This window comes from Castor canadensis, chromosome 5 (genome assembly GCF_047511655.1).
Source record: "Castor canadensis chromosome 5, mCasCan1.hap1v2, whole genome shotgun sequence".
Taxonomy (NCBI): domain Eukaryota; kingdom Metazoa; phylum Chordata; class Mammalia; order Rodentia; family Castoridae; genus Castor; species Castor canadensis.
The window spans coordinates 107,575,366-107,602,066 of record NC_133390.1 but is presented as its reverse complement, the minus strand read 5'-3'; the positions used below and the strand labels follow the sequence as shown (position 1 = coordinate 107,602,066).

Genomic DNA, 26,701 nt, shown 5'->3' with positions numbered 1-26,701 from the left:
AAGAGCATCATGGGTAAAATAAAAGAAGTGTAGAGACCAGAGGCAAGAACACACCTGTGTGGTTAGAATGGAGTGATGAAAGGAAGAGTGGTTATGGGTGAAGTCAAAGATATTATGGGAAGTCAGAGGATGTCTGACCTTGTAGGCTTTTGCAAGGACTGTTTTTCACTGAGCGTAAGACTGAAAACAGATAGTGAGATGATGTGATTTGTTAGTACCTGAAGCTGTGGTGAGGAGGGTAAAGGTAGAAGCATGCACTTAAGAAAGAAGCCATAGTAATTCTGAGAGATGTGATTTTGCATCAGATGTGAAGGTGGTAAGAAATGGATAGGCGATGGCTCTATTTTGAAGGGAGGCAGTAGCATTTATTGATGCTGCTGGATATGTGTGCTAAGAGGCAGAAGAGTTAAGGATGACTTCACTGTTCTTGACCTAAGTAATCAGAAGGAGGGAGTTGCCATCAGTGAGGTAAGAAAGGCTTAAGGAAAAGCAAGTTGGGGGTGGAGGAGATAAGAGTTCATTTGTAACTGATGAATAGGCAGGGGAGTGGTCTAGACTAGAAATAATGAATTTGGAATATAAACTGTATATAAAGCCATGAATTGGATGAGATTACCTAGGGAGTTTAGATAGAGAAAGGAAGAAACTGGAAGATTGAATCCCAGAGTCCTTTAATGATAAAAGTTTGAGAAGATGAGAAGGAACCAGCAAAGGGGACTGAAAGGAGCTGCTAGGGAAGTAGGAGGAAAATTAGGTGAGTATGATATCCTAGAAGGCAAGAAAACTGTTTTAAGGAGTTACCGGCTGATTTGCACCTAATGGACGTGATGAGTCAAGTAGTGAGAACGGACAGGTCAGTCTTACTCAGCGCATTTGGGGTTGCTTGTCACTCGCTGTCCCTGGCATGGCTTTTGACTACTAGGATTTGCTTTCCTTTTGGGCTCTCCAGTGTGCTACATCTACACTACCTAGTCTAGTTCTCACCAGATAGTACTTGATAAAATTATAATCTGCTTGTTCATATCTTCCAAATCTGTTACCCACAGCCTAGATTTCTCCATAGATCTCCAGACCAGCATGTGTTATACTGTCTACTGAACAAATTTACTCACATGTCTCACAGATACCCTCTTAAACTTAATGTCTGATCTAAATGCAGTTATCTCTGTATTAAATTTGTTGTTTACTTGTATCACAAAAAGTATACCACCTTAGTTGCCCATGCTGGATTCTTGAGTATCATTCTTGAGTATTTTCTTCCTCTTTCCCATATCCATTTATTAAGTTGTAGAGATTTTGTTTCCTCAATAACTCTTGAATCTTCTGTTACTTCTAACTCCTCAGTTCATGTTGCCTGTATCTTCTACTTAAAGTATTACAGCAGCCTCCATTCTTGTTTTTCCAGTCCCCTTTGTCCCACTACATCCTTTCCAGCCATTTGTATTATATTAAATTCATCCCAGTCAGCCTACTGCTCTTGGCCTCTGCATATAATACAGGTTTACCAGTGAGTTATGAATGCATATCAGTATTCCTTCAATGCATGAAAATTCCTCTAATGAAGGTCCATTCTTAAAAAAAAAATGCCACAGACTTAATGTAGCAATAATGACCCAAGTGGAAACTTTTGTTCATGAGATTTTTGCTAGATAATGAGGTCACCAGTTCTTTGATGTCTTTTTTAAAATTAAGTACAAATTCTATTTAAAGAGCAGTACACTTTTTTAGAGCAAATGATTTTTTCCTATGCAAATACTTTAATTCTTACTTGAATTGTATCAGCTGCGTTAGTGTAGCCGTTGGATTGTCCTTTTATTTGCTGCTATTGTTGCCATAACACTGGTAATAAATCTTTTTTTTACAGTGATGGTGGTAATGTTAATCACAGATTCCTTAAAGCATGTTATGAAGTGTTTATTTATTGGTTATTCTTTCAAGTTTTTTTTCCCCTCAGGTGAACTTACGCTTCTTTTTGCTTATATTTTATTGAAGGTACGGCTTGTAGATGCAGGCTTTGTTTGGACTGAACCCCATTCTAAGAGACTTAAAGTTAAGCTGACTATTCAGAAAGAGGTAAGCTGTACATTTTTTTTAAGCATGGTTAAAGTGCAGGTAATGAGAATGGGGTCTATGACTTAAACAGCTTCAAAGGAAAAATGCACTGTTAATTTTAGTCCTCTGTTTTATCATGTGTGCAAATGATTGTCACTAGTAAGAGCAGCTGTTGCTCCTCATTACTGGGAACATTAGTTATTTTTATTAACTGGATGTTGGGGTGCATGCCTTGGGAGGCTTAGGCAAGGGAGTTATGAGTTGGAGGTCAGCCTTGGCTTCGTAGCAAGGTATAGACCAGTCCAGCGTCCAGCAGCCCCTCCCCCCCAATATTTTTTAAAATTAGGAAAAAGACCAAAGTAAAAACACAGGCAGTGATTCTTAAACTTAGCTTATCATAGTGACTCACAGTAGTTGAATCCAGAGACTGCATGTGTAAAGTCCAGGAATCTAGATATTTTTTCTTTTCCTTTGTTTTTTTTTCAGTTCTGGAAATTAAACACAAGGCCTTGTACATGTTAGGCAAGCACTCTAACTTAGTTATGCCTCCAGCCCCTGCATGTATTTAAAAGCCTTCTATGTATTTTTTGATCGACTGTGTTTGGACATCATTAAATTAGGGAATTCTTTCTTTTGTTTTTTGGTGGTACTGGGGTTTGAACTCAGGACCTGTGTCTGGTGATTTGAGCCTTGCCTCCACCCCTTTTTTGCCTTTACTTATTTTTCAGATAGTGCCTCATGCTTTTTACTCTGGTCTGGCATTGAACCACAATCCTCCTGGAGATCTCTCTACTGAGTAGTTGGGATTACAGAAATGCACCACCATGCCTAGCCAGGAATATTTTCCTTTTGTAGATTCTTATTTTTTTTCTTCTAAAGGGGAATTCCATGTGTGTACACACACATGCACATATGTACACACATGCATAAAATTTTCCAAACAATATTATACAACTATTTTAACAAAAGGTAAATTTGAATGTTAATGTAATAAATCTTAGGAATTAAACCTGTACACCTTTCTTGAAATAGTATAACTTATTTTTATGGCTTTCAGTTTGGCTAATTGATATCCTCAGTGCAGTCATAGAAAAAAGTTTTAATTATTAAGGCATTTTCTGTTAAGAAAAGCATTGATTATTAAGCAGAGCTGTTAAGAGTGAAAGAGTTATTTTCTTCCCCAGGTGATGAATGGCGCTATCCTTCAGCAAGTATTTGTGGTGGATTATGTTGTTCAGTCCCAAATGTGTGGAGATTGCCATAGAGTGGAAGCTAAGGATTTCTGGAAGGCTGTGATTCAAGTCAGGCAGAAGGTACTGAGAAAAAGATGATGAGTGAGTCTAACATCGTGTATTTCATTTTTGTCAATTATAAATAACTAGTAAAAACTTCTCTTTTCCTTTCTTTCCAAATCTATTCTGTACTGGGAGTCCAGGCCCCTGGAGCATTCAACTTCGGAAGTAGATTAATTTTTTGCATTTTAGATAATCTTGAAAGGTTGTTTGTGTTTGAAAAATCAGTTTTCTCTGTCTGTATGTGTATACCATATTTATAAATGGCTTTTTTGAGCACTTAATTTATTTATCCAATAATGTGTTTATATTTAGGCTTTGCACAAAAAGACATTCTACTATCTGGAACAGTTGATTCTGAAATATGGAATGCATCAGAATACACTTCGTATCAAAGAGATTCATGGTGAGTTCAAATTTGAAAGGATTTGAGGTGATGTCAACATTTTACCTCAACTTGCCTAAATAATCTTAATGTTGCTGATAATATCTGGATTAGTTCTATCCAAAAGAATTTTTTTTAGGAAGAAAATCTCTAGTTTTCTATCTGCACTGTCTAATATAGAAGTCTGGACCTTGTGGCTATTGAGTAATATTTGAAATGTAGCTGATAAAATTGCGAAACTGAATTTTGGACTTTCTTTTATTTTAAGCTTATACTAAATTTACACATGGCTAGTGGCCACTCTGTTGGATAGCACATATCTAAAACTACTCTTTTTTCCTTGTTCTCCCTCTGTCTCAGTTTAAGACATTTATTAAGCATCTGGCTTTGATGCCATTCTGGGTTCATAAAGATGAATTAGTACTCTCTCATCTCATTAGTAGAAGAGTGAAGAAGTAACTATCAGTGTAGTGTAAAGTGTTGTGATAGAGAACTCATCAGAACTAGTTTTATGCAGGGGAGGAATCAGTTCTAATTAGAAAAGGATAAAATATTTTTTGAGATCTGCAAGTTCTTAATGTGTATTATATGCTGAGATGTATTTGTGATGGATACATTAATTCAGAAGCCAAAACTCAGTAATAATAAGCAGTGATATATAAGCATAAGTAGTTTTCTTTTTAAGATGGAATTTTAAAACTTTTACATAATTTCATAATGTCCTGTAAGTTCTGTCTCAGCACCTACTGTTATTTATTTATTTGCTTATTTCTTTTGTGATACTGAGGATTAAACCCAGGGCCTTGTACATTCTAGGCAAGCACTGTACCACTACGTTACATTCCTCCTTGCTCACAGCACTTCCTATTTTGATGCAGTATACTTGCTCATATTTAGTTCTAAAATTAATAATACAGACATTCTGTAGCAAATTCAGTTGTCTTACTAAATATAGTATTGGATGAAGTTTACTACTGCTAGATGTTGTTTTCCTAGTCTCTAAGGTACAGGTTTAGAGATAGCTATACTTGAAGGAATGACCAAATGCTTGAGTTGTATTCTTATTTTATAACCATGAGTCCACTGTTACTCATATGTCATTTATTTATCTCCTTTGGGCTGAGAAAAGTATTTAAAGGCCCTTTAAGTGGGGAAAAAAGTTAATACCATTTATGTCATCAGGAGAAAATCTTTTAAGCTTTGCATCAGATCTGAGTGTATTGCCAGTAGACTCATGACTAATAGTCTAAACTGGCGAAACAGCTTAGTGAGTACTTACTGTGGATAAGGTGCCTTACTGGATAGCCACCAGATAGAAATACACCTTTGTTCTGAGTAAATCTTTTGAATATAGAGACTCAAATACTGTAGCTAAGGAAGCAGAACACTATTATGATAGTTTATCACCATGACTAGAGTATCCTCATACAGATGTTTTGGTACCAAGAGTTGAATATATTTTGTAATTGCTTTCAAAGCCAATAGCGTTACAGATTTAGCAACCCTTCTTCCATTCAGAGTAATTAATGTTTGTTTTTTTTTTCTCTACTGCTTTTTGGTTTGATTTAAATGAAACTTTTTATTATTTGTTTGTTGTAACTTTATTTTAAAAATAATAATCATAAAAATTTAAATGTGGAAGTGTATATATAAAGGACCTCCACTTTACCTTTATCAGCCTTTGTGCCCAGAGGTAAAACAAGATACTCTATGTAAATTGTGGTAGTAGTGATGATTTCCCTCACATGGGATCATTCTGTAATGTTCTGTAACTTTGATGTCTCATTTAACATTCCGAAGTCTTTCCATTAGATTGCATGCAGTTCTGTTTCATTATTTTTAATTGCTATCTGGTATTCATTAATCAGTGCACATTTTGATTTATTTCTTTATGAATGGGCTTAGAGGTTATTCCTTTTTTGTGGCTACAAACAGCACTGTAATAAATACCTTTGTATGTATGTAGTGTTTTTTGGGATTGATTTGAAGATCTGAAATTACCGGACAAGAGTATGCAAAAGTCAAATCTTGATATATACTGTTAGATTGTCCCCATAATAGTGCCAGTGTACCTTTCCATCACCGGTAAGAGTGCCAATGCTGGATAAGACTGATTTTTGCTGTTCTAGTTGACAAAATAATGTTATCTTGTTTAATTTTGCATTTTCTTTATTAATGAGGGGTAACATTTTTTCATACGTATGTTAGACATTTTGTTTCTAATGTGAATCATCTATTCTTACTCTTCATGTATCTACTTTTTTCTAATTTATTTTGTTCGTGTTACTCAGGATATCAGTCTCATTCTCTATACTTTTTGGCAGTGTCTTTTTTTTAATTGTTCTTTAGTGATATTTAGCTATAGTTTATGGTATTTGTATCTTATAATTTCCAAGATTATTTTTAAAAAAGTAGAACTTTATTTTATATTTGAATTTTTAATGTGGTAGAATTTTTTTTTTCCCCAGAAGATTAACTCATTGTCTCAGTACCTATCTAGTAGATATTTTGTCCTTTCCCACTGACACAAAATCTCTTTTCTTATCTAGGTACTATTTACTTCTACACTTTATTTTGTCTCATTGCTTCTAACATACGAGTTTTAATTAGTTGCCCTCTTGGGGGATTTTTTGTGAAATTTTCTTGACTGATAGTAAAAGCATGGATTTGGAACCAAATTCTATTGGTTTGAAAACTATTCCACCAAGTTTTTACCATATGACCTGGAGAATATTACTTAACTTTTCTGAACCTCAGTTTTCCTATCAGTAAAATGAAGAGGATAATAAAAGCACCTGCCTCAGGAATATTGCGAGGATTAAATGGGCTATTCCCAGTAAAGCATTTAGAACCTGACTTGCACATAATTATGTTTATTCAGTACTTGGACTATATTTCAGGGACATTTCATTGTTCTTCATAAAGATTTGAATATCTCTTGTTGGAATTTGGCTAAATAATTTACACTGCTGTTACGTGTGGATAGCCGCTCTTTTCATTACCTTTCTTTTTTTTGAGACAGAGTGTCACTGGGTATCCAATCTGGCCTCTAATTCATGATCCTCCTGCCTCAGCCTTCCTGTTGTTGGGATTACAGGCGTGTGACACTCCTGGTTTTTTCTTCACATTTTATTTATTTATTTTTTCAGTGTTTTTTTTTTTTTTTCCTTTATTCATTTATTCATTTGTGCATACATTGTTGGGACTACTTCTCCCTGTCCCCCACCCCTACCCTCTCCCCTCCTTTCCTCCCTCGCTTCCAGGCAGAACCTGTTCTACCCTTATCACTAATTTTGTTGAAGAGAAGACATAAGCTATAATAAGGAAGACAAAGTGTTTTTGCTAGCTGAGATGAGGATAGCTATACAGAGAGAGTCCTAGCATTGCTTCCATGCACAAGTGTATTACAACCCGGATTGATTCATTTCTACCAGGCCTCTTCACTATTTCCTGGTCACCTTCCCATATTGACCTTTGTCATTTTAAAGTTACTGTATTAACTCCTCTGCAGTTAGGACATCAAACACTTTCAAAGTTTTGGGTTTCCTACCTATCCCCATTCCTCCTGTATGTGCTGTCCCCTTAGCAGGTGACCCAAGTCCAGCAACATTGGTGTATTTGCCCTAGATCTAAAGTCCACATATGAGGGAGAACATAGGATTTTTGGTCTTCTGAGCCTGGCAAACCTTGCACAAGATGATGTTCTCCAGTTCCACCCATTTACTTGCGAATAATAAGATTTCATTCTTCTTCATGGCTGCATAAAATTCCATTGTGTATACATACCACATTTTCTTGATCCATTCATTAAATGGTGGGGCATTTGGTTGTTTCCATAACTTGACTATTGTGAATGGCGCTGCAGTAAACATGGGTGTGCAGGTGCCTTTGAAGTAACCTGTGTTGCATTCCTTTGGGTATATCCCTAGAAGTGGGATTGCTGGATCATATGCTAGATCTATGTTTAGTTTTTTATTGTTTTCCAGAGTGGTTGCACTAGTTTGCATTCCCACCAGCAGTGTACAACAGTTCCTTTTTCCCCACATCCTTGTCAACACCTGTTGGTGTTTTTGATGATGGCTAGTCTAACAGAGGTGAGGTGGAATCTTAGTGTGGTTTTGAATTGCATTTCCTTTATGGCTAGAGATGGTGAGCATTTATCATGTGTTTTTTGGCCATGTGAATTTCTTCTTTTGAAAAAGTTCTGTTTAGATTTGTTACCCATTTCTCTATTGGTTCATTGATTTTGGGGGAGTTCAGTTACTTTTTGAGCTCCCTGTATATTGTGGTTATCAGTCCTTTGTCTGATGTATAGCTGGCAAATATTTTCTCCCACTCTGTGGGTGGTCTCTTCAGTTTAGAGACCATTTCTTTTGTTGTGCAGAAGCTTTTTAATTTTATAAAGTCCCATTTGTCCATCCTTTCTCTTAGTAGCTGAGTTGCTGGGGTTCTATTGAGGAAGTCCTTGCTTATACATATTGCTTCCAGAGTACTCTTTGCTCTTTCCTTTACTAAGTTCAGAGTTTCGGGTCTGATAGTAAGGTCATTGATCCATTTTGAGCTGATCCTAGTACAGGTTGATAAACATGGGTCTACTTTCTTTTTTGCAGGCAGATAACCACTTTTCCCAGCAACATTTGCTGAAGAGGCTGTCTTTTCTCCATCTTATGTTTTTGGTGCCTTTGTCAAAAATAAGGTGGACACAGCTGTGTGGATTCATATCCGGGTCCTCTATTCCGTTCCACTGGTCTTCATATCTGTTTTTGTGTCAGTACCATGATGTTTTTATTGCTATTGCTTTGTAATATAGTTTGAAGTTGGGTATTGTGATACCTCCAGCATTGCTCTTTTTGCTGAGTATTGCCTTGGCTATTCGTGATCTCTTGTGTTTCCAAATGAATTTTAGGATAGATTTTTTTTTTCAGTCTCTGTGATGAATGTCATTGGGCTTTTGATGGGAATTGCATTAAAAATGTAGATTGCTTTTGGTACTATAGCCATTTTTACTGTGTTGATTTCTACCAATCCATGAGCATGGGAGATCTTTCCAACTTCTGTAGTCTTGCTTGATCTCTTTCTTCAGGGATTTGTAGTTCTCCTTGTAGAAATCATTTACATCCTTTGTTAAGTTTACTCCTAGATATTTGATTTTTTTTTTTAGGCTATTGTAAAAGGAATTGTTTCCAAATATTCTTTCTCAATTTGTTCGTTGTTGGTGTATAGAAAAGCTAATGATTTTTGTAAGTTGATTTTGTATTCTGCCACCTTGCTGTAGCTGTTTATGGTGTCTGGGAGTTTTTGCATAGAGTTTTTTGGGTCTTTAAGATACAGTATCATGTCATCTGCAAATAGGGATATTTTGACAGTTTCTTTACCCGTTTGTATTCCTTTTATTTCTTCTTGCCTAATTGCTCTGACTAGGAATTCCAGTACTATGTTGAATAGGAGTGATGATAGTGAGCACCCATGTCTTGTTCCTGATTTTAGGGGAAAAGGTTTCAGTTTTTCACCATTAAGTATAATGTTGGCTATAGGTTTGTCATACATAGCATTTGCAATGTTGAGGTACATTTCCTTCTATTTCTAGTTTTCATAGTGCTTTTATCAAGAAGTGTGTTGGATCTTACCAAAGGCTTTTTCTGCATCTATTGAGATGATCAAGTGGTTTTTGTTTTTGTTTCTATTAATGTGCTGTATTACATCTGTAGATTTGCATATGTTGAACCACCCCTGCATTCCTGGGATGAGGCCAGGTTAGTCATGGTGAATGATCTTTCTGATGTGTTGTTGGATTCATTTTGCCATTATTTTATTGAGGATTTTTGCATCAATGTTCATTAAAGACATTGGCCTATATTCTCCTTTTTTGGAGGTATCTTTGTCTGATTTTTGGGATGAGTGTAATACTGGCTTCATAGAAAGAGTTAGGCAGTGTTCCTTCCCTTTCTATTTTGTGGATAAATTTAAGGAGAGTTGGTATCAATTCTTCTTTAAAGGTCTGATAGAATTCACCAGAGAATCAGTTAGGTCCTGGACTTTTCTTTTTTGAGAGATTCTATTGCTGCTTCAGTTTCATTTTGTGTTATAGATCTGTTCAAGTGACTAATAATCCTCTTGGTTCAATTTTGGATGGTTGTATCTGGAAATTTGTCCATTTCTTCAAGATTTTCAAATTTATTAGAATACAGATTCTCAAAGTAGTCTCTGATGATTCCCTGGATTTCCGTGGTGTTTGTTGTTGTCTCCCCTTTTGCATTCCTGATTTTACTGATTTGGGTTTTTTCTCTCCTCATTTCAGTCATATTTGCCAGGGGTCTGTCAATCTTGTTTATTGTTTCAAAGAACCAGCTTTTTGTTCCATTTATTCTTTGTATGGTTTTTTGTTTCTACTTCATTAATTTTGGCCCTTGTTTTTATTATTTCTCTCCTGCTTGTTTTGGGTTTTGCTTGTTCTTGTTTTTCTAGGAGTTTGAGATGAAGCATTAGGTCATTGATTTGAGATCTTTCTGTCATTTTAATATATGCACTCATGGCTATGAGCTTTCCTCTTAGGATAGCCTTTGCTGTGTCCCATAGGTTCTGGCAGGTCATGTTTTCATTTTCATTGACTTCCAGGAACTTTTTAATTTCCTCTTATTTCATCAATGACCCACTGATCATTGAGCAATGTGTTGTTCAGCTTCCAGTTGTTTGCATGTTTTCTGCTGTTGTTTTTGTTGCTGAGTTCTAGTTTTAATGCATTGTGATCAGATAGAAAGCATGGGATTATTTCTATAGAAAAGTTTTTCTATAGAAAAGTTCTGGAGGTTTCCTGTACCTGAATGTGCATAACTTTCTCTAGATTTGGGAAATTTTCTGTTGTTATTTTATTGACTATATTGCAAATCCCTTTTATTTGCACCTCTTCTCCTTCTTCAATGCCCATGATTCTCAGGTTTGGTCTTTTGATGGAGTCATTGAGTTCTTGCATATTCCTTTTGCGGGTCTTGAGTTGTTTGACTAATAGCTCTTCAGTTTTTCCTTTAATTTTCATTTTATCTTCAGGTTCTGAGATTCTGTCTTCTGCTTGTTCCAGTCTGCTGGAGTGGCCTTCCATTGTGTTTTGTGTTTCTGTTTCATTCTTTTTTCTGAAATTTCCATATCACGGGTCACTTCCTCTTTAATATTGTGTATTTTAATCTTTAATCATTTGTTTATTTATAGTGTTGTCTGTTTTACTTTGGTGTTTAGGGCTCCTATGAGTTCATTTATTTGTATCTGTCTTCTCATATTCTTTATTTTTGGTGTCTTGAAATTTCTTGAGTGCCTCTTGTATGTTTTGGTTAACCATGTCTAGTAACATCTTCATGAAATTCTGAGTGATTACTCACAGGATTTCTTCTTTCAGGATGTTCTTGTGGACATCATTGGGTTCCTTGGCATCATTTAGCTTTGTTTTGTTGGAGTCTGGAACTGGGTATCTGTTTTCGTCATTTCCCTCTGAATCTTGTATTGAATTATTTTTGGGGGGAGAATGGTTTCCATCCCTTTTTCTTCTTTCCATTGCTCCACTTGGTACTGTGCAACTATGTTCTTGATAGGCTAGTTGGTGATTTCAGTCACCTGTTTTCTTTCCCTTGAGTTAATTTTGGTTTGTGGCTGTATTGGGTTTTTAGCTAAGTGCGTGTGTGCTATTTCTGTCCCTGGTCTGGGTGTAATTTAGTATTAACTAATTCACAATAATAATACAACAACAAAAAAAAACCCCAAAGAAATCAATGGGGAGAGATGAACAAACAAGAAACAAAACAAACAAACAACAAATTCCAGGTTCAGTAACAATAGAATTTCAGTCTTAGTTTGGTGTTACTCCTCTAGCATCCAGTCCTGGTGCTGGTATTTAAGCAGAAGCTCTGTCATAGTCTCGCCAGGTGGTTGGGTAGTGTTTGTTTGGATTTTTTCTTCTGTCTTTCAGAGGCAGCTGCTTGGTCAGCTCCTCCCTCAGAAGGATAAGGCAGTTTAAGTTTGCATGCTGTCCTTTGGTTCCAGAGATCAGCTCTGTAGTCCACCAGCTGTCCTGCTTTGGAGTTGGGTTTTCACTGTGCTTGATTATTGGGGCCTTGTTTCTTTGCCTCGTCCCCTTTCTCTGGGGCAAGGTCAGTGATCTGTCAGCTGGCCTCCTGCTGTCAGTGTGTTGTGATGGTTTGCTGTTTGTTTTTCAATTTTGCAGAGCTGTTTGACTTTGGGTGTTGCTCACTGGCTCAGAAGATAAGCTGTGTGGTTTGCTGCCTGCCCTACTTCAGGCAGCGGCTTATCACCCGCCTGCTGTCGGCCTTACTACCTTGCAGCAGTTTGTTTACTCATAGTTAGCAAGGAGATCGGCTGTGTGCTAGTTTTCAATTCGTTATTGTTCAGTTTTTTTTTTTTTTTGTGTGGGAGTTGGGTGGGGGACAGGGGCATCATTCTGCCCGGGGGTGATGCTGGTTTATTCCAGGGGTGGCTGGGGGAACACTGCATGACACTTGGCGCTCACCTGTCTGTTCTGCTGAATGTCTCCCAAGCAGGTTTGGAGCTGGCATCTGGTGGGACCCCTTCTGTTTTGTCAGTGTAACGTGGCATGGAGAAGCTTTCTACAGGCTAGGGGTTCAGGGTGTCGAAGTTTTGATTCTCCTTGGTGCTGTGTTTCCACCAAGTGTGGCTCCAGCCTCTCAGCAAGGTTTTGGAGTCACTGAGCTCACTCTGTCACTTCTGTGCCCTAGTCACCATCTTGGATCCTTCTGTCAGCGTTTTCAAGAGGGAGAAACATTCACTTTAGTGAAAATGGGCCTTTAGTGTTGAATTGAAGAGACACATGTATCTGCTAGAAGAATACCATCTAAGTTAGAAGCTGGAGTCTTCACATTTAAATTGTTACTTAATATGTAAGAAAGCTATTGATTTTATGTATTGGTCTTTCAGAAATTTCTTAATATTACCAGTAGTTTATAGTTAATACTCGATTTTCTAGGTGAATAATGATCAGTTAGTAAAGATCATTTAATTTCTTTGCTGTAGTTTCTCCTCTATTTTCTGTTTTTACCCCCACCCCACTTTCTTAGAAGAAGAGAGTAGTGTCGAGTGCTAATACGTCAGACATTATTCTCTTTATGTTTCACCCTAAGTATGTTTGTTGAAGCTTTTATTTGATACATACACATACATACTTAGATGTGCCTATGCCCTTCTGTCCTGTCCTGCAAAGGCTATGTTAATGATGTTGAAGAGAGCTGGGAAGTATGCCTTCCTTCTGCCTCGTGTTTATTAACACCTTTGTAGTTTTTAAGAGTTTGCCCAGCAAGCCTTCCAAGTTTAGTGGCTTCTGGAGAATAAGTCTTTGCAAGTACCTTTAGTTCATTGATCTCTTTCAGGTAGCCTTCCTCATTTAGAGTCAGTAAAAAGAGACCATTTCATTTAGATATTGATAAATGTGGCATAAAATTGGACATAATGTATTCTTACAATGTTCAGTCTTGTGTATGACTATGGCTATGTCCTCTGTGTTGCTCCTGATTTTTTTTTCATTTTAACCCCTCTCCCCTTGGTCAGACTTGCCAAACTCGTATCATTGTGTTAGTTTTTTAAAAAAACTATATTTAGTTGTTTTGAAAAAAAATCTTATTTGTAGATTATTTCTTAATTTTTTATCACTGTAATTCCTTGTGCTTTCTTTAGTCTGATTTGATACTAAGGTTATACAGTTTTTTCTGAATACTGTATTAGCTCTGTATTATGTATAGCTAGCTACCTTTTTCTCACTGCCTATTGTATATTTCCTTTGCCCTCAGCCAGCTCTTCAGCTGTGTTATTCACTGAGTACTTAAGGGTAGAATTTATGTTTATATTATGTATGAAAATCTTCCAAGCCGTTTCCAGATGGCCGTACCACTTTATATTCCTGACAGCAGTATTGGAGAGTTCCAGTTTCTCCACATCCTCATCAACATTTGATTGACATTTCTGTTTATAGCCATTTTAGAAGAGAATATATGTAGTGTCTTACTGTGGTTTTAATTTCCATTTCACTAAGGATGAGCATATTCTGCATGCAAGTCTCTTATCACAAATACAATTTTATTTATGATTTATGGTCATGTTAGTAGAGAGTAATCTTATTTTGCAGAATTCTTTTTTTTTTTTTTAAAGATGGTCTGGATTTCTACTATTCCTCAAAACAGCATGCTCAGAAGATGGTTGAATTTCTTCAGTGTACAGTTCCCTGTAGGTATGTTGTGAACTCAAATGTGATTAAGTCCAGGGATGGATGTAGGTCACATCTGTTCTTCAGACTCAAATATTTTATGTTAAGCTATTTTAAATTGTAGTAGGACTACATACATAATCAGGAAGCATTTATTGAGTGAGCTACTTTAAGGGATATTGGGAAGCTAGCTCTAACTCCATGATGATAAACATTGTAGTGCTAAGGCATTGATCAACTGTGTTTAAGTGATAAGAGAGATGGGACTATGGATAGAAGATTGATAGAAGAGCTAGGATTTGTACTCCAAAGATGGGGGAAATTCTTCATAGGTATAGTTTATATTGAAAGGTGAGGTTAGCATAAACAAAGACATGTAGTGGGCATTTGTATGGCTTTTAAAGGGTGCTATATAAAGAGTAGATTGGTCTGAATGAAAGGATCTGTTTTATTGTCTTTTTAGTAGAGAAGGTTGAAAGTAGATAGGTATCATCATGGTGAAGGTTTTGGAATACAAGTAGATGAAACTAGGCTTTGTCATGGGAGGCATCAGGAAGCTGTTTCAGATCTTGGATGGTGATAATTTGATTTGATGAAAATTGATATTCCTGCCTATCAAAGGATCTATGCCTTTCTATTACATTAACTTTTTTTCTTAATAGGTACAAAGCATCACAAAGACTGATCTCTCAGGATATTCATAGTAACACATACAATTATAAAAGCACATTTTCAGTGGAAATTGTTCCAATATGCAAGGTACCCTTTTTTCATTTAATTAATTCATATCTATAAAAGACAAGAAATTAACTGATTTATATGTAATTTGTAGGTCCTGGTTTCCTTCTGGGGTGGCTAAAAGTATAGAATATCATTTTTAAATGATCTGTTACACATTCAGCCTTATAAAAAAATAAAGTAATCGTGTCTTTTGGTGTATTAAGACACAAAGACCTATTGCATTTTTTTAAAAGTTGATATTCCTTAAAAATTGTGATCCTAGTGGGCATATGACAGTTTTCTGGAACTTTGAATTACAAGAAGTTGTATTTTAAATAATCAGTGAGCCATTTGTGGAACACGTGCAAGCAGGATTTGGGCAAGATTAAATTAAACAATACTGCGGAAATGAGATCATACAACCATTTTTATTTGAAAACAATCTGAATAAAACATTTAAAATGTAGATTGTTTCATTTAATTGTACTGAGATAAAACTCTGCTTCAAAAATATAAAAAATGATAACTCAGTAAACAGTTATTAACATTTAAATATAGAATGCTGTGCTAACAACACGTAGCCAGACATCTTTCCCACGTAGAAACTTGTATGTTGATATTGAGTCACTAATAACTGTGAACTGTCATAATCAGGTACTTTAGTGTCTTTCACTTCTTTCACGTCTCATACTAACAGGGTTGAGCCATATCAGTTTGAAGATAAGGAATTGAAACTTGGGCAGGTTAGATGACTTGGCCAAAGTTACAGAGCCATGAAATAATGAGGCTGGAATTTGTACACAGATCAGTGACTTTAATGCTTTAAAGTGGTTAGCACTAATACATGGTGTAGTACAATACCAGGGGAAATGATGACCTAAAACATGGTTGACAAGCTTTCTGTAAAGGCCCAGTTAGTAAATATTTTCTGCTTTTAGGTTGTATAATCTCTTCTGCAACTACTCAACTCTGTTATTGTGTGAAAGTAGCCATGGATAATATGTAAGTGAATGGGCAGAGCTATGTTCTGGCAAAACTTTACAAAAAACAAGCAGTGGTCCAAATTTGTCCTGGACACCAATACCTGCCTCCCCCCTCCCCCCCAATCCCTGGTTTATTTTCCTGACACAAAATCTGAGAAATATGAACTAGGTGTGAGGGCATTTAGGCCTTGTGTATTAAATACACAGTATAAAGAACTACTTGACAGCTGTAGGGGATGGGCTCTAGGACCCCTGAAAATAGCAAACTCTTGAGATGCTCCAGTCCCTCAGTGGTGAAGTATTTACATATAGCTAATTCACATCCCCCTGTATACATTAACCGTCTCTAGATTATTTACACCTAAACAATGTGAATGCCATGTGAATGGTTGTTATGCTGTATGTTTAAGGAATGAATGATGGCAAGAAAAAGTGTACATGTTTAGTACAGGTGTAGTTCTTTAAAAAATTTTTTTTGATCAGTAGTTGGTTGAAATTGCAGAAGAGCACATGGATATAGAAGGCTGACTGTATTTTTATTTTTTTTTTGTAAACTCTTGAGTTCAAGACCAAGGCCTAGAGTAGGAACTGTTATGCACAAATTGCCCCTTCGGTGGAGTCTACAAATGTGAATAGGCAGAGCTTAATATAAAACCCAGATCCTGTTACATTTTTCAGTTTTAAAAAATTGCATTGCTGGTTAATATAATTTATGTGACTTTTGGTCATTAAGCTTTTTATTGCCTGTTGGTAAATGTAGTCATTTAAGAGAAATCTGTTATTCTTTTGAAATTTGTCTTTTTATGGAGATTAAAAGAAGTCACTAGTTAGATTTAGAAAATCACTCTAAATTTTTTTTGTATGGGGGGTGCCTAATACTGGGGTTTGAACTCAGGGCCTTGTGCTTGCTAGGTAGGTACTCAACCACTTGAACCACACTTGTATTCCTTTTGCTAAAGTTGTTTTTCAGATGGGGTCTTCTTGTGCCTTGCTTCTCCTACCCATACCTCCCAGGTAGCTGGGATTACAGATGTATACCACTATTCCAGTCCTACAAACCACTCTGCTCTGCATGTTCTGTTTGCTTAGAAAATATACTGTATAGACATATAGATAGGAACCATCCATAAAGCAATAAAATTGAAATAAACTTAATAATAGCTTAGAGAATAGACCCTGAAATATTTTTAAAATATTTAATTAAGACGAATATGTCTGTCTTAAGAATGTGTAGCTTATTTTCAATTTCTTTAAGGTCAAATTCTTTTTTGTAAACAGTTCATTGGTACACGAGTGAAAAATAACATTTTGAAGCTGGGTGTGGTGTGCCTATTTGTAATCCCAGCAATGGGTGAGTCTTAGGCCAGCTTGAGCTACATAGGAAGACTCTATCTCAAAAAGAAACAAAACAAAAAAACTTGGGTTGGGTAAGTACAGTTTGGTCAGGTTTACATTGATGACTTTATAGATCGATATTTAGGATCTGCCTCATTTTTTTAAACTAATTAATTCTCTACTTCATTTTAAATGTTACTTCTGATACCTAGGATAATGTTGTCTGTCTGTCTCCAAAACTGGCACAAAGCCTTGGAAATATAAATCAGATATGTGTATGTATTCGAGTATCCAGTGCCATCCATCTCATAGATCCAAATACTCTACAAGGTAAGTTTTTGAAGCTACACTGGCCTTGACAACTTTAGCCTGTATGATAATAATAATAATTTATAGTGTTAATTTTGTCATGCTCGGTAACAATTGTTCTGAAAGGCTAAATAGAATTTGTAGTGTTGTTTAATACTTACAAAACACTGGAATTGTAAAGCTTTTAATTAGTTACTCTTGTACTTGTTTAATAAATAAATCAATTTTGTGAATTTTTATGAATTTCCTTGTTTTGGTCCATTAGTTTTTACTGAAACATTTATTTACTACATTTAATTCTTGTGATTAATTAAGGTCATTGCCAAATTTTAGTTTTTAATAGTTTTTTTTAAATTTTGGAACATTTGACATTTTGTAATTCAGTGGGACGTTTAGTTTACAAATATAGTTAATTTCATCAAATTTTCTTTTTAAATTATTTTTTTAAGAAGACATATTGATAGAAGTTTCCTCAGTTGAAAGAAGCTTTATCTCTTTTTCCGATTTTGTAGGTTTCCTGTAATTTAAGTTTTCTGTAATAAAAAATTCAGTTTGTTATTTCCCAGAAAGCCATTCATTATTCTTATTAATTACTGTTCATCAGCAAAAAATATATTTTCGGTATTAGGGTGGACATTCTTTTTTAATTTTTTTTTTGTTTTTGGTTGGCTCTGGGGTTTGAACTTAGGGCCTTGCGCTTGCTAGGCAGGCAGGTGTTCTACCTCATGAACCGTGCCCCCAGCCCAAGTCTGACAGAAATTCTTCATCAGGCAGAATTAGGCTTTATTTCCCATAAAGTGCACAGGTAATATGACTGATCCATTTCTAAAATAAAACGCCAGTATGTGAAACAACTATACAACTGCTTGAATCTGATCTTAGAAGGCACTTAGCTCTGTGGCATTTTGATTATACTAACTTATTAAGATGTGTTTGCCTTAAATTTCCTTTGTGCTGTAAGAAGTTTGGGGTTCATTTATGAGAATCAGTGATGGTCCTAGAGAGTGAGGTGGCACTGTGGTTGTATTGATCTGATGCCTGTCATTTTGTGTATACCGTCTTCCTAGTTGACATGTATGGTAACTTGTTGAAATGTGTGAGTTCTCTTGTATTTTAATGTTCTGTGCTTATTTTTAGTTGCCGATATTGATGGGAGCACTTTCTGGAGTCATCCTTTCAATAGTTTATGCCATCCCAAACAGCTCGAAGAGTTTATTGTGATGGAATGCAGCATAGTCCGAAATATAAAACGCAGTGCAGGTGCTGGGATGATATCAAAAAAGGTAAGATACATCCTCCCACCTTTTTTTTTTTCCTTTGTCATTTTATGGTTTCAGTTCCTCTTTCTTTTTTAAATTTGTTTTTATTTGTTGGTAATCCCAAAATGTGGACTCCAGATAGAGCAAGCACCACATTAAGCTAACAATGCATTTTTAAAAACATGGGGTCATTGTGTTAAAAGTTATCAAACTTACGCGATGTGATAAATTGTTTTTTTCTCTTTTGTTGTTACAGAGTATTTAAATGTTTATTTTGTTGTTATAAAAATTTTTTCCTTACTTTATTCTTACAGAGGAGAGGACCAAGTTACCAACTAAGTTCATGGCTTTTAGAAAATCATTACTAAGTACTGAGTACTTCAGTATGTGTCTCTAAAACATAGGATATTTTTCTACATAATCAGTGTATTACTGTTACCTATAAACTATTTAGTCTATGTTCAGGTTCCTTCATTTGACTCAGAAGTATTTTTGTGTTTTATTCAAACAAGTATCCAGTTGGGAATCACATATTACATCATATGAATATTGTACTTCTTAAATGTTTTATTTAATAATAACTTCTTTCCCATCTTTTTTCCTTTCACTTTTTTTTTTGGTGGTAGTTGTTATGAAACCAGCTTCCTTAGACAAATAGGGCATTTATCTTGTAGAATACTTCAATTTTTGTACCTGTCTTACTGCTTTTTCAAGATCTCATTTAACTTGCTTTTATTGTATTTCCTCTACACTGGAAAGTAGACCTAATAATTTGGCTAAATTCAGGTTAAATACTTTTTGCCAGAATATTTGAAAGGTGATGCCATGTACTTTTTGTGATATATTGAGATGAGTAATGTCTGCCTGTGTCACTAGTTAAAAGGTTGATAACCAGATCCCTCCATTGTAATGGTATGTTTGTCCCCTGTGTAACCAGCAAGTGAAGTGTGAAGTGATACTGTAATAATATGGATATACCAAGTTCATATTATCTCTTTCTTTTTGTCTGTGACATGTTTATAATTCTTACCTAAATTATTTTATTTAGGGTTATAAAATATTAAACTTTCTATTATTTCTTCTGCATTTATTTGCTAATATTTTTTATTAAGAGCTTTCCATCATCACCTAATACTATTTGGATTTCCTGAAATGCTTTTTAATTCTTAATTCTGTCTCTTTCAACATATTTTCAGAATAAAGAGTTGGTCTAAGAGTCACTTCCAGTGGTGAAAATTAGCTTAATGTCTCTTTCTTTGTGATTATCATTATGATCTTACTAAGTATTACATCTTTGTCTTCCTCCTCCCAGTCTTTGTGTTTCTAAATGCTCAAATTGCCCCATATTTACCCAGTTGGGATCCCTTCAGAATGATTCCTATTTCCTTTTGATGTGGTTTCTCATGTCTTTGTAAACATGCTTACTTCTTGGCACAGATAATACAACATTCAAGTGTTCTAGAATTGCATTGTATGTTTTTTTAGCCCATATCTGAAATCAAGTATTTCTTCAAGGATAGAAGTCTGTTGTCTTTTAGTATGAAATAATACTAGAGATACCCTAGTCTGTGTACTAAAGATGCTTATTTCTTTTCCTTTAAAAGGAAAATAACTTTTGATAAGTTGGAAAATAAAAAAAACAGCAGACATGGAAGACAGTACTTTCTATGCATTTATTTAAAATAAGAAATGATAACTGGTTAAAAATAAACAAAACTTCATTTTTAATGAATGTAGAATAATAACAAGATGTTATACTTTCTTGTTTTTCAAAAATATATTTAGGTGGAATAGATTTTTAAGTCTTTTATAAGTAGATTGCAGCATAGAGCTAGACAGTAAATCCTGTTATATAGAATTTAGTCTCTTCATACTCAGTTTTGTTTTCCAGTTCTTGCTAAATTTTTAGACCCGTCTTTTGATCTCTTTGTTTTGAAATTCCTTAATTCTGTCATGACTTAGTATTTTGCTCTTGATCCCACTTTACTTGGTCTGTCTTTGTTAGTAAAAGTTTGGTATACACTGTATTTAATCCAGCCTGGAAGTTTGAAAATGTTAGTTATAAATGCTTGTAAAATCTTATGGTGAAAAGGGAATTGATAGTTTTGTAGTTGAAAATTTCAAACTTTGGGTTTTATTTGTGTAACAAATAGTTTAATCTGAGGAATTAATTTGATAAAGATTTGGGTTCTTTATTGGTGTACCACTAGGATTTCGAGGTTGTTTTGTTAGAAATTTGATTTTTTGAATCCTTTGTGTCAAACAAGCTATTGCTTGGAATATGTTTTTTGCTTTAAGATTCTTCTGCCTTTTCGTCATTCCGTTTGCTCAGCCTATTGGCCAGTCTTATTAAGAAAGCATTTCTTTTGAAAATTCTGTTTTTTCAAGGGACATTGCTAATGTTTTATAGAAACCTCAAATAAAATTTTAACAAAAGTCAATCACATATTTTTGTGATTTCCTTATGAATCTTTTTCCATACTCATAATTTGATAATTTGTTAGTGTTTTAGAGATCTGGAAAATTTAAAATGAAAATTAGAAAACCAAAGTCAATATCGTATATCATTTTTGTATGAGGTCCTTCTTGAATTATGTTTAGATTATTGAGAGAGTGCATTTTCTTTTCTTTTAAGCATACCCTCGGGGAAGTCTGGGTACAGAAAACATCTGAAATGAGTACAGATAAACAGTATTTTTGTCGCACTCATTTGGGACATCTTCTAAATCCTGGAGACCTGGTGTTGGGGTTTGTATTATTTTTCCATTTTAAATTGCCAATTAGCATTGGAAATTTTCTTTGAGAGCCAACAGAGCTGCCTGAAATACTGAAGTTGTTCATTCCAAAAAGATTTGAGAGTTTTTAGAAGCCTTATTATTAATTTTTATCATTCTTAACTGTGTGAAACCACGTATTGGCAGACGCCCATAGTTTCATTTTAGCCATCATTCAAGAGTCATTTGTTCTAAGAGTTTTGTTTATGAGCCTTGAATTTATGTAGTTAGATTTAAATTTACAGCTTTTTGGGAGAGTGGGTAGCTTTTTTATTATGCAGTTGCCGTTGGGCAAATAGCTCACTTTTAAGAAATGTCAGCCATATATGAGAGCATCTATAAAGGCATAAAACAGTTCTTTCTGAATCAGAGCTTATCAGAGTGCTTTAAGCACTGCTTTTGGTTTTAGGATCTGCAGAAACAGGTTCACTACATAGGACATTTCAGAACTTCTAAAGTGGGACACGTGTAGTGTTTGACTTAGAAGAAAGTTTTAAATAATGTCCATAAAAAAAAGTGTTACATGCAGAGGGGACAGTCATTACGTTTTTCATGTTTGCATTTCAGGTTTGATTTGGCCAACTGTAACTTAAATGATGAGCATGTCAACAAAATCAACTCAGATAGAATTCCAGATGTGGTAAGACTTTAGATTTTTATCCCCCCCCCCCCGCTGTGTTAAAGAGGATTAATGTAACTCTTATGAGTAAGGTGCATAAATTCACACTTTTGAAAATACCAAATCAATTTTGAAGTTAAAATATAAAAGCAGAAGTGTTCATTTTAAACTGTTTTTCTTGAAGGTGTAAATCCAGGCTTTATTGATTTTTAATCAAATTTTCATTAGATTTGCAGCTAGAAGTAATGGCCTTTAGAATTTATTCAGGCTCATTCTTAACTAGATTGCTTATTTCATGTGTATTGTGTGTTAGAGGACATTTAGAGTTAGGTCTGTTCAATATTAAGTGTAATTGCAGTTGGAAATCTTTTGTGTCTACTCTTGGAGAAAGACTTACGTTCTAACATGTTGAGTTTTAAGAATGCTGAATAGTGAATGAAGTCATTGCGAAAGCCCTGTCTCCTACTTGTTTAATCTTTTAGAATAAACATTAATTTCTTTAGTTGTGGGCAAAGATTAAGTCATGGTAAAAGAAGGACCTTTTCCTCACCCAGTTATTCTTTAACTGATTGTTAAAATGGAAATAGGATAGTTTGAGTATAAATCCAAATAGGTATTTCTAACAAAGTCACAAGAGGAAATCGTGGCCGTCTTAGAAGATTTTGTGTTGAGTAAAATTATTTTCACTTATTTCACAATTATTAAGCAGTGTTTTAAGTAAAATGTTGTGAAAGTTATATATAGTTCTGTTAAGTGCTTATTAGTGGGAGTAAAAGAAAAACTGTCTGCTTTTGATGTTTCAGAATGAGGTATATGAATGGTGAATGGTAGTTGAAAATCGAAGTTTGAGTTAAAAAAAAAAATAACTACAGGTTTTGAGTGTTAAAAAAATTTAGCTGGGTGCTGGTAACCCATGCCTATAATCCTAGCTGTTTGGGAGGCTGACATCAGGAGGATCTTGATTCAAGGTCAGCCTGTGGAAATAGTTCTCAAAACCCCTTTCTCCAAAATAACCACAGCAAAATGGACTGGAGGTGTGGCTTAAGTGGTAGACCATCTGCTTTGTAAGTGCAAAGCTCTGAGTTCAAACCCCAGTCCCACCAAAAAAAAAAAAAAATTCATTCACTGGAAAATTTCAGTTAGTAAGCTTTCATGATGATATACCTAATGCCCAAGTACAGTCTTATGTAAATATATGAAGAACTCTTAAAGGCCCCTGACACTGCCTTTGATCTCTGTACCTTTCTCCCGAGGTATAATCATGATCACCAATTTGTGACATCCTGGCATTCTTGTAACCTTTATTTCTTAACTTTATTGGATTTTGTGGCCCTACTGTGTAGTTTCTGTGTTTTGTAACTTAGTGAATATTTCTGTTACAGGTATTGATCAAGAAGAGTTATGACCGTACTAAACGTCAGCGTCGTAGAAACTGGAAACTGAAAGAGCTTGCAAAAGATAGAGAAAACATGGATACAGATGATGAAAGGTCCTGATTTCTTTAACCCTTAAGTTGTCTCAGAGGAAATCCTTATGAGAAATCGTTTTTATGTTCTAAGAAATAAGCATCAGGTGGGTGTGGTAGCTCACACTTGTAATCCCAGCTGTGCTGGAGGCATAGATTGGGAGGATCTTGGTTTGAGGCCAGCCTGAGTAAAAAGTTAGGGGGACCCCATTTCAACCAACAGGCTGGGCATGGTGGTTCACGCCTGCAGTCTTAAGGCTGGCCTCAGTTAAGAATGTGAGACCCTGTCTGAAAAATAACTAAAGCAAAAAGGACTGGACGTATGGCTCAAGTGGTAGGGCACCTCTTGCAAGCATGAGACCCTGAGTTCAAACTCCAGTGCCTAAGAAAGCAAGAGAGAAAGAGAAATAGGCATCACACAGTTGATCCTTGCACTCAGTATTAATTTTGGATTTTATCAAGGTATTGATGGAATTGGTTTAAGAGGGATATAATGACATTTAATGAAAATTTAGTAATTCTTTAATTACCACCTTATAATTTCAGTGTTAATGTAAATAATTCAGTCAAATAGTTAATATTTGATAAACAGTTAACCTTGTGGATTTTACAAATAGCAGATGAATACTTACAACTTGAGTTGAAAAGAAAATGCCTCATTGACATCAAATATATTCTTTCTCAAATGAAGACAATGTGTTTTAAGAAAGTTTATTCAGTGATTAAAGTGGTCTTGATGATGGTGGAAACATTAATTTATTAAAAATCAAAGTTTATATAAAATTGTTATAAAAATTCATGATATTGGGAAACAGCAATATTTCTAAAATACAATCTTATAATGTAATTTAAAATAAATATATAGCATGTTAGATTAATCAGAAATTATAAACACATATTTGACTATTTCTTTTGTAGTCTTAAAAGTCCGTGTATTTCATCTTGGCCATAATATTGTTTTCGGGGAGGGTGGAGGTGGGAGTTATCTTCTCATTGTCTTATATAATATCACCTTATATTTAGCTGTTTTCATCATGTAAGTTTGAAAGAAAAGATTTTTTAAGTCTGTCAGTATTTAACTAATACTCATATTTGGCCTTTTTAAGATTGTGATTCTTGGATTACATTTACCATGCAGTACTGAAAGCATAAACTTCATTTTCTTCTGAAGATGAAATATTTAACTTTCTTTATCCTGTAGGCAATATCAAGATTTCCTTGAAGATCTTGAAGAAGATGAGACAATTAGAAAAAATGTGAACATTTACAGAGGTTGGTGCTTAGGAGTATTTGAGTTAAGCCATATGTTGTATATAGTACCAGTGAGAAGATTTTGGTATCTTAAACTTGGATGCCCATAATTGACTTTTATTGTTTGTTTCTTAAACTGCTATAGTCAAACTTAAAATGCTTCTAGAATAGTAAAACTTAAAATGTTTTTCGCTGTACCACATTTGGTATCATTTGTATCCTAGTATGATCCCTCCAGTTGCTAGCTTCTATGCTGGTGGAAATTTATTTATACATTTATTCAGTTCATTCGTTCAGTGAGTATTTGAATGCCTGTTCTAGGTAAGCTACAAGTGCTTCTCGTGCAGCATAATTAAATAATACTAATGATAGTAGAGGAGCAGGTTTTTGTGTGTTTCCATATTTGTATTTATTTCCTCCTATTTTCTTAGATTCAACCATTCCTGTGGAAACTGACACAGATGATGAGGGAGCACCTCGAATTAGTCTGGCTGAGATGCTTGAAGACCTTCATATTTCCCAAGATGCCACTGGTGAAGAAGGTGCATCAATGATGACATAATGAGACCATGTTACTGACCATTTACATATCTGTGGACAAAATAAACTTTTAATGTATACTCCCAGTTTTGATAGGAGAAATTTGTTTTAAACCTGAGTAAATAAGAGTATTTTGATTGTTCACTCAAAGTACTGAAAAGGTTTCATTGCTTTGAAGTTTAAGATAATAAAAGATTAGAGAAAATGTAATTATTCTTGATATTTATGTGGACAGTTGTATCACTTTGCTTTTTGATATATGAAGCACTGTAGTATTTTCACATGCCATAGTGCCAGCTTCAGAAGTTCAAAATTTGTGATTTCTTGAGTGCTGACTAAATATTCAAGCATATACAAGCTTTTTTATTGGTTTTACATCAGTTGCTTTATTAGCATTTGAAAAGCATATGAAGACTCATTTTTAATAAGAACTTGTTATGCACTTTGATACACTATAGGTAATTTTTATGTTCTTAGAGCAGGAAAATTTGGGTTTCTTCATAAAATTAATATCTTGAGAAGTTTTTGGTTTTTTTCCTCTGGTGCTGGGAATCAAACCCAGGGCCTTTAGCTTGCTAAGTAGGTGTTAGAAAGAAATATATTTAAAATGTTTGCAGATTTATAGGAAATATAGAGTAGTTATTTAAAGATTATATAACAGTTTGTTCTTTTTAAAATTTTGTTCAAGTCAGCAACTTAGGGAATTAGCCTATTTATATCATAAAAATGTCTTCCTATCAAGGATTTTGCTTTAAAAACTTTGGTTTGCAAATTGAGAAGGGAGAAACTGTCTCTGAATTTGTCATTGAATGTATCACCATCAAAAAAGAATATGAGATTCCCACATGTAGATGATGAAAAGAAAAATGAGGTACATTGCTTTATAAAACCATGAATCAGATTTGAATGAGGAGTGCCTTCCACACAGGAAGAGTCTTGACTTGGGTTTTAAAGTGTTCTGAGAATGAAATACGATATACTGTTTGTGCACGCAACATCATACTTACTAAATGTGCCATACTAAGTGCTATGTAGTTCATTCTGTTCATATTGCTAAATAAAGAGTGAGCAAGTACTGAGTGGAACATTTTCTTCTTAAGATTAGACTCCCATTTTGAAGTTACGAGTAAAAGAACTTTCCATAGTGATTCCCTTCTGTATGCATACTCAGTTGAAGTTGTGGATCTAAGATATCCTATCCTCAGTGGTATGCTAGTTGGAATAGCTTCTTCAAAGGTAAGCATGGCCATAACAAGTTCTCATTTTGTGGTCCATGTTCACCTCTTTTATGTCAAGGTTTTTAAAACAAAAATAAAACCATCCTGAGTATTAAAACCTGCTAGTTGAAAGAAGGCTGCGAAAAGACAAATGACGGGGAAACAGTATCATTCAACAGCTTGCACAGAGTTAAACACCTTGATCAACCTAACATTTTAGAGTATGGTTCCCATACTCCAGAGGCTTGTGGGTCTACAGCACTCTGAGTGCTGCACCAGAGTTG

General features: G+C 35.0%; 1 protein-coding gene across 4 annotated transcripts in view; it reads left to right on the top strand.

Moving 5' to 3' along the window:
• Nmd3 (NMD3 ribosome export adaptor) overlaps positions 1-26,275 on the top strand; it is a 32,318-nt gene extending 6,043 nt beyond the window's left edge. For all 4 annotated transcript variants that reach the window (XM_074073867.1, XM_020187104.2, XM_020187107.2 and 1 more), the window contains exons 5-16: positions 1,993-2,073; positions 3,237-3,365; positions 3,660-3,750; positions 13,891-13,969; positions 14,608-14,704; positions 17,196-17,313; positions 18,430-18,575; positions 21,187-21,299; positions 21,893-21,965; positions 23,327-23,433; positions 24,611-24,681; positions 25,092-26,275. In XM_074073867.1, coding sequence (XP_073929968.1) covers positions 1,993-2,073; positions 3,237-3,365; positions 3,660-3,750; positions 13,891-13,969; positions 14,608-14,704; positions 17,196-17,313; positions 18,430-18,575; positions 21,187-21,299; positions 21,893-21,965; positions 23,327-23,433; positions 24,611-24,681; positions 25,092-25,222 — 1,236 coding nt within the window. In that variant the 3' untranslated portion in view covers positions 25,223-26,275. The remainder of the gene's footprint in view (positions 1-1,992; positions 2,074-3,236; positions 3,366-3,659; positions 3,751-13,890; positions 13,970-14,607; positions 14,705-17,195; positions 17,314-18,429; positions 18,576-21,186; positions 21,300-21,892; positions 21,966-23,326; positions 23,434-24,610; positions 24,682-25,091) is intronic.
• Positions 26,276-26,701: the final 426 nt, after the last annotated feature.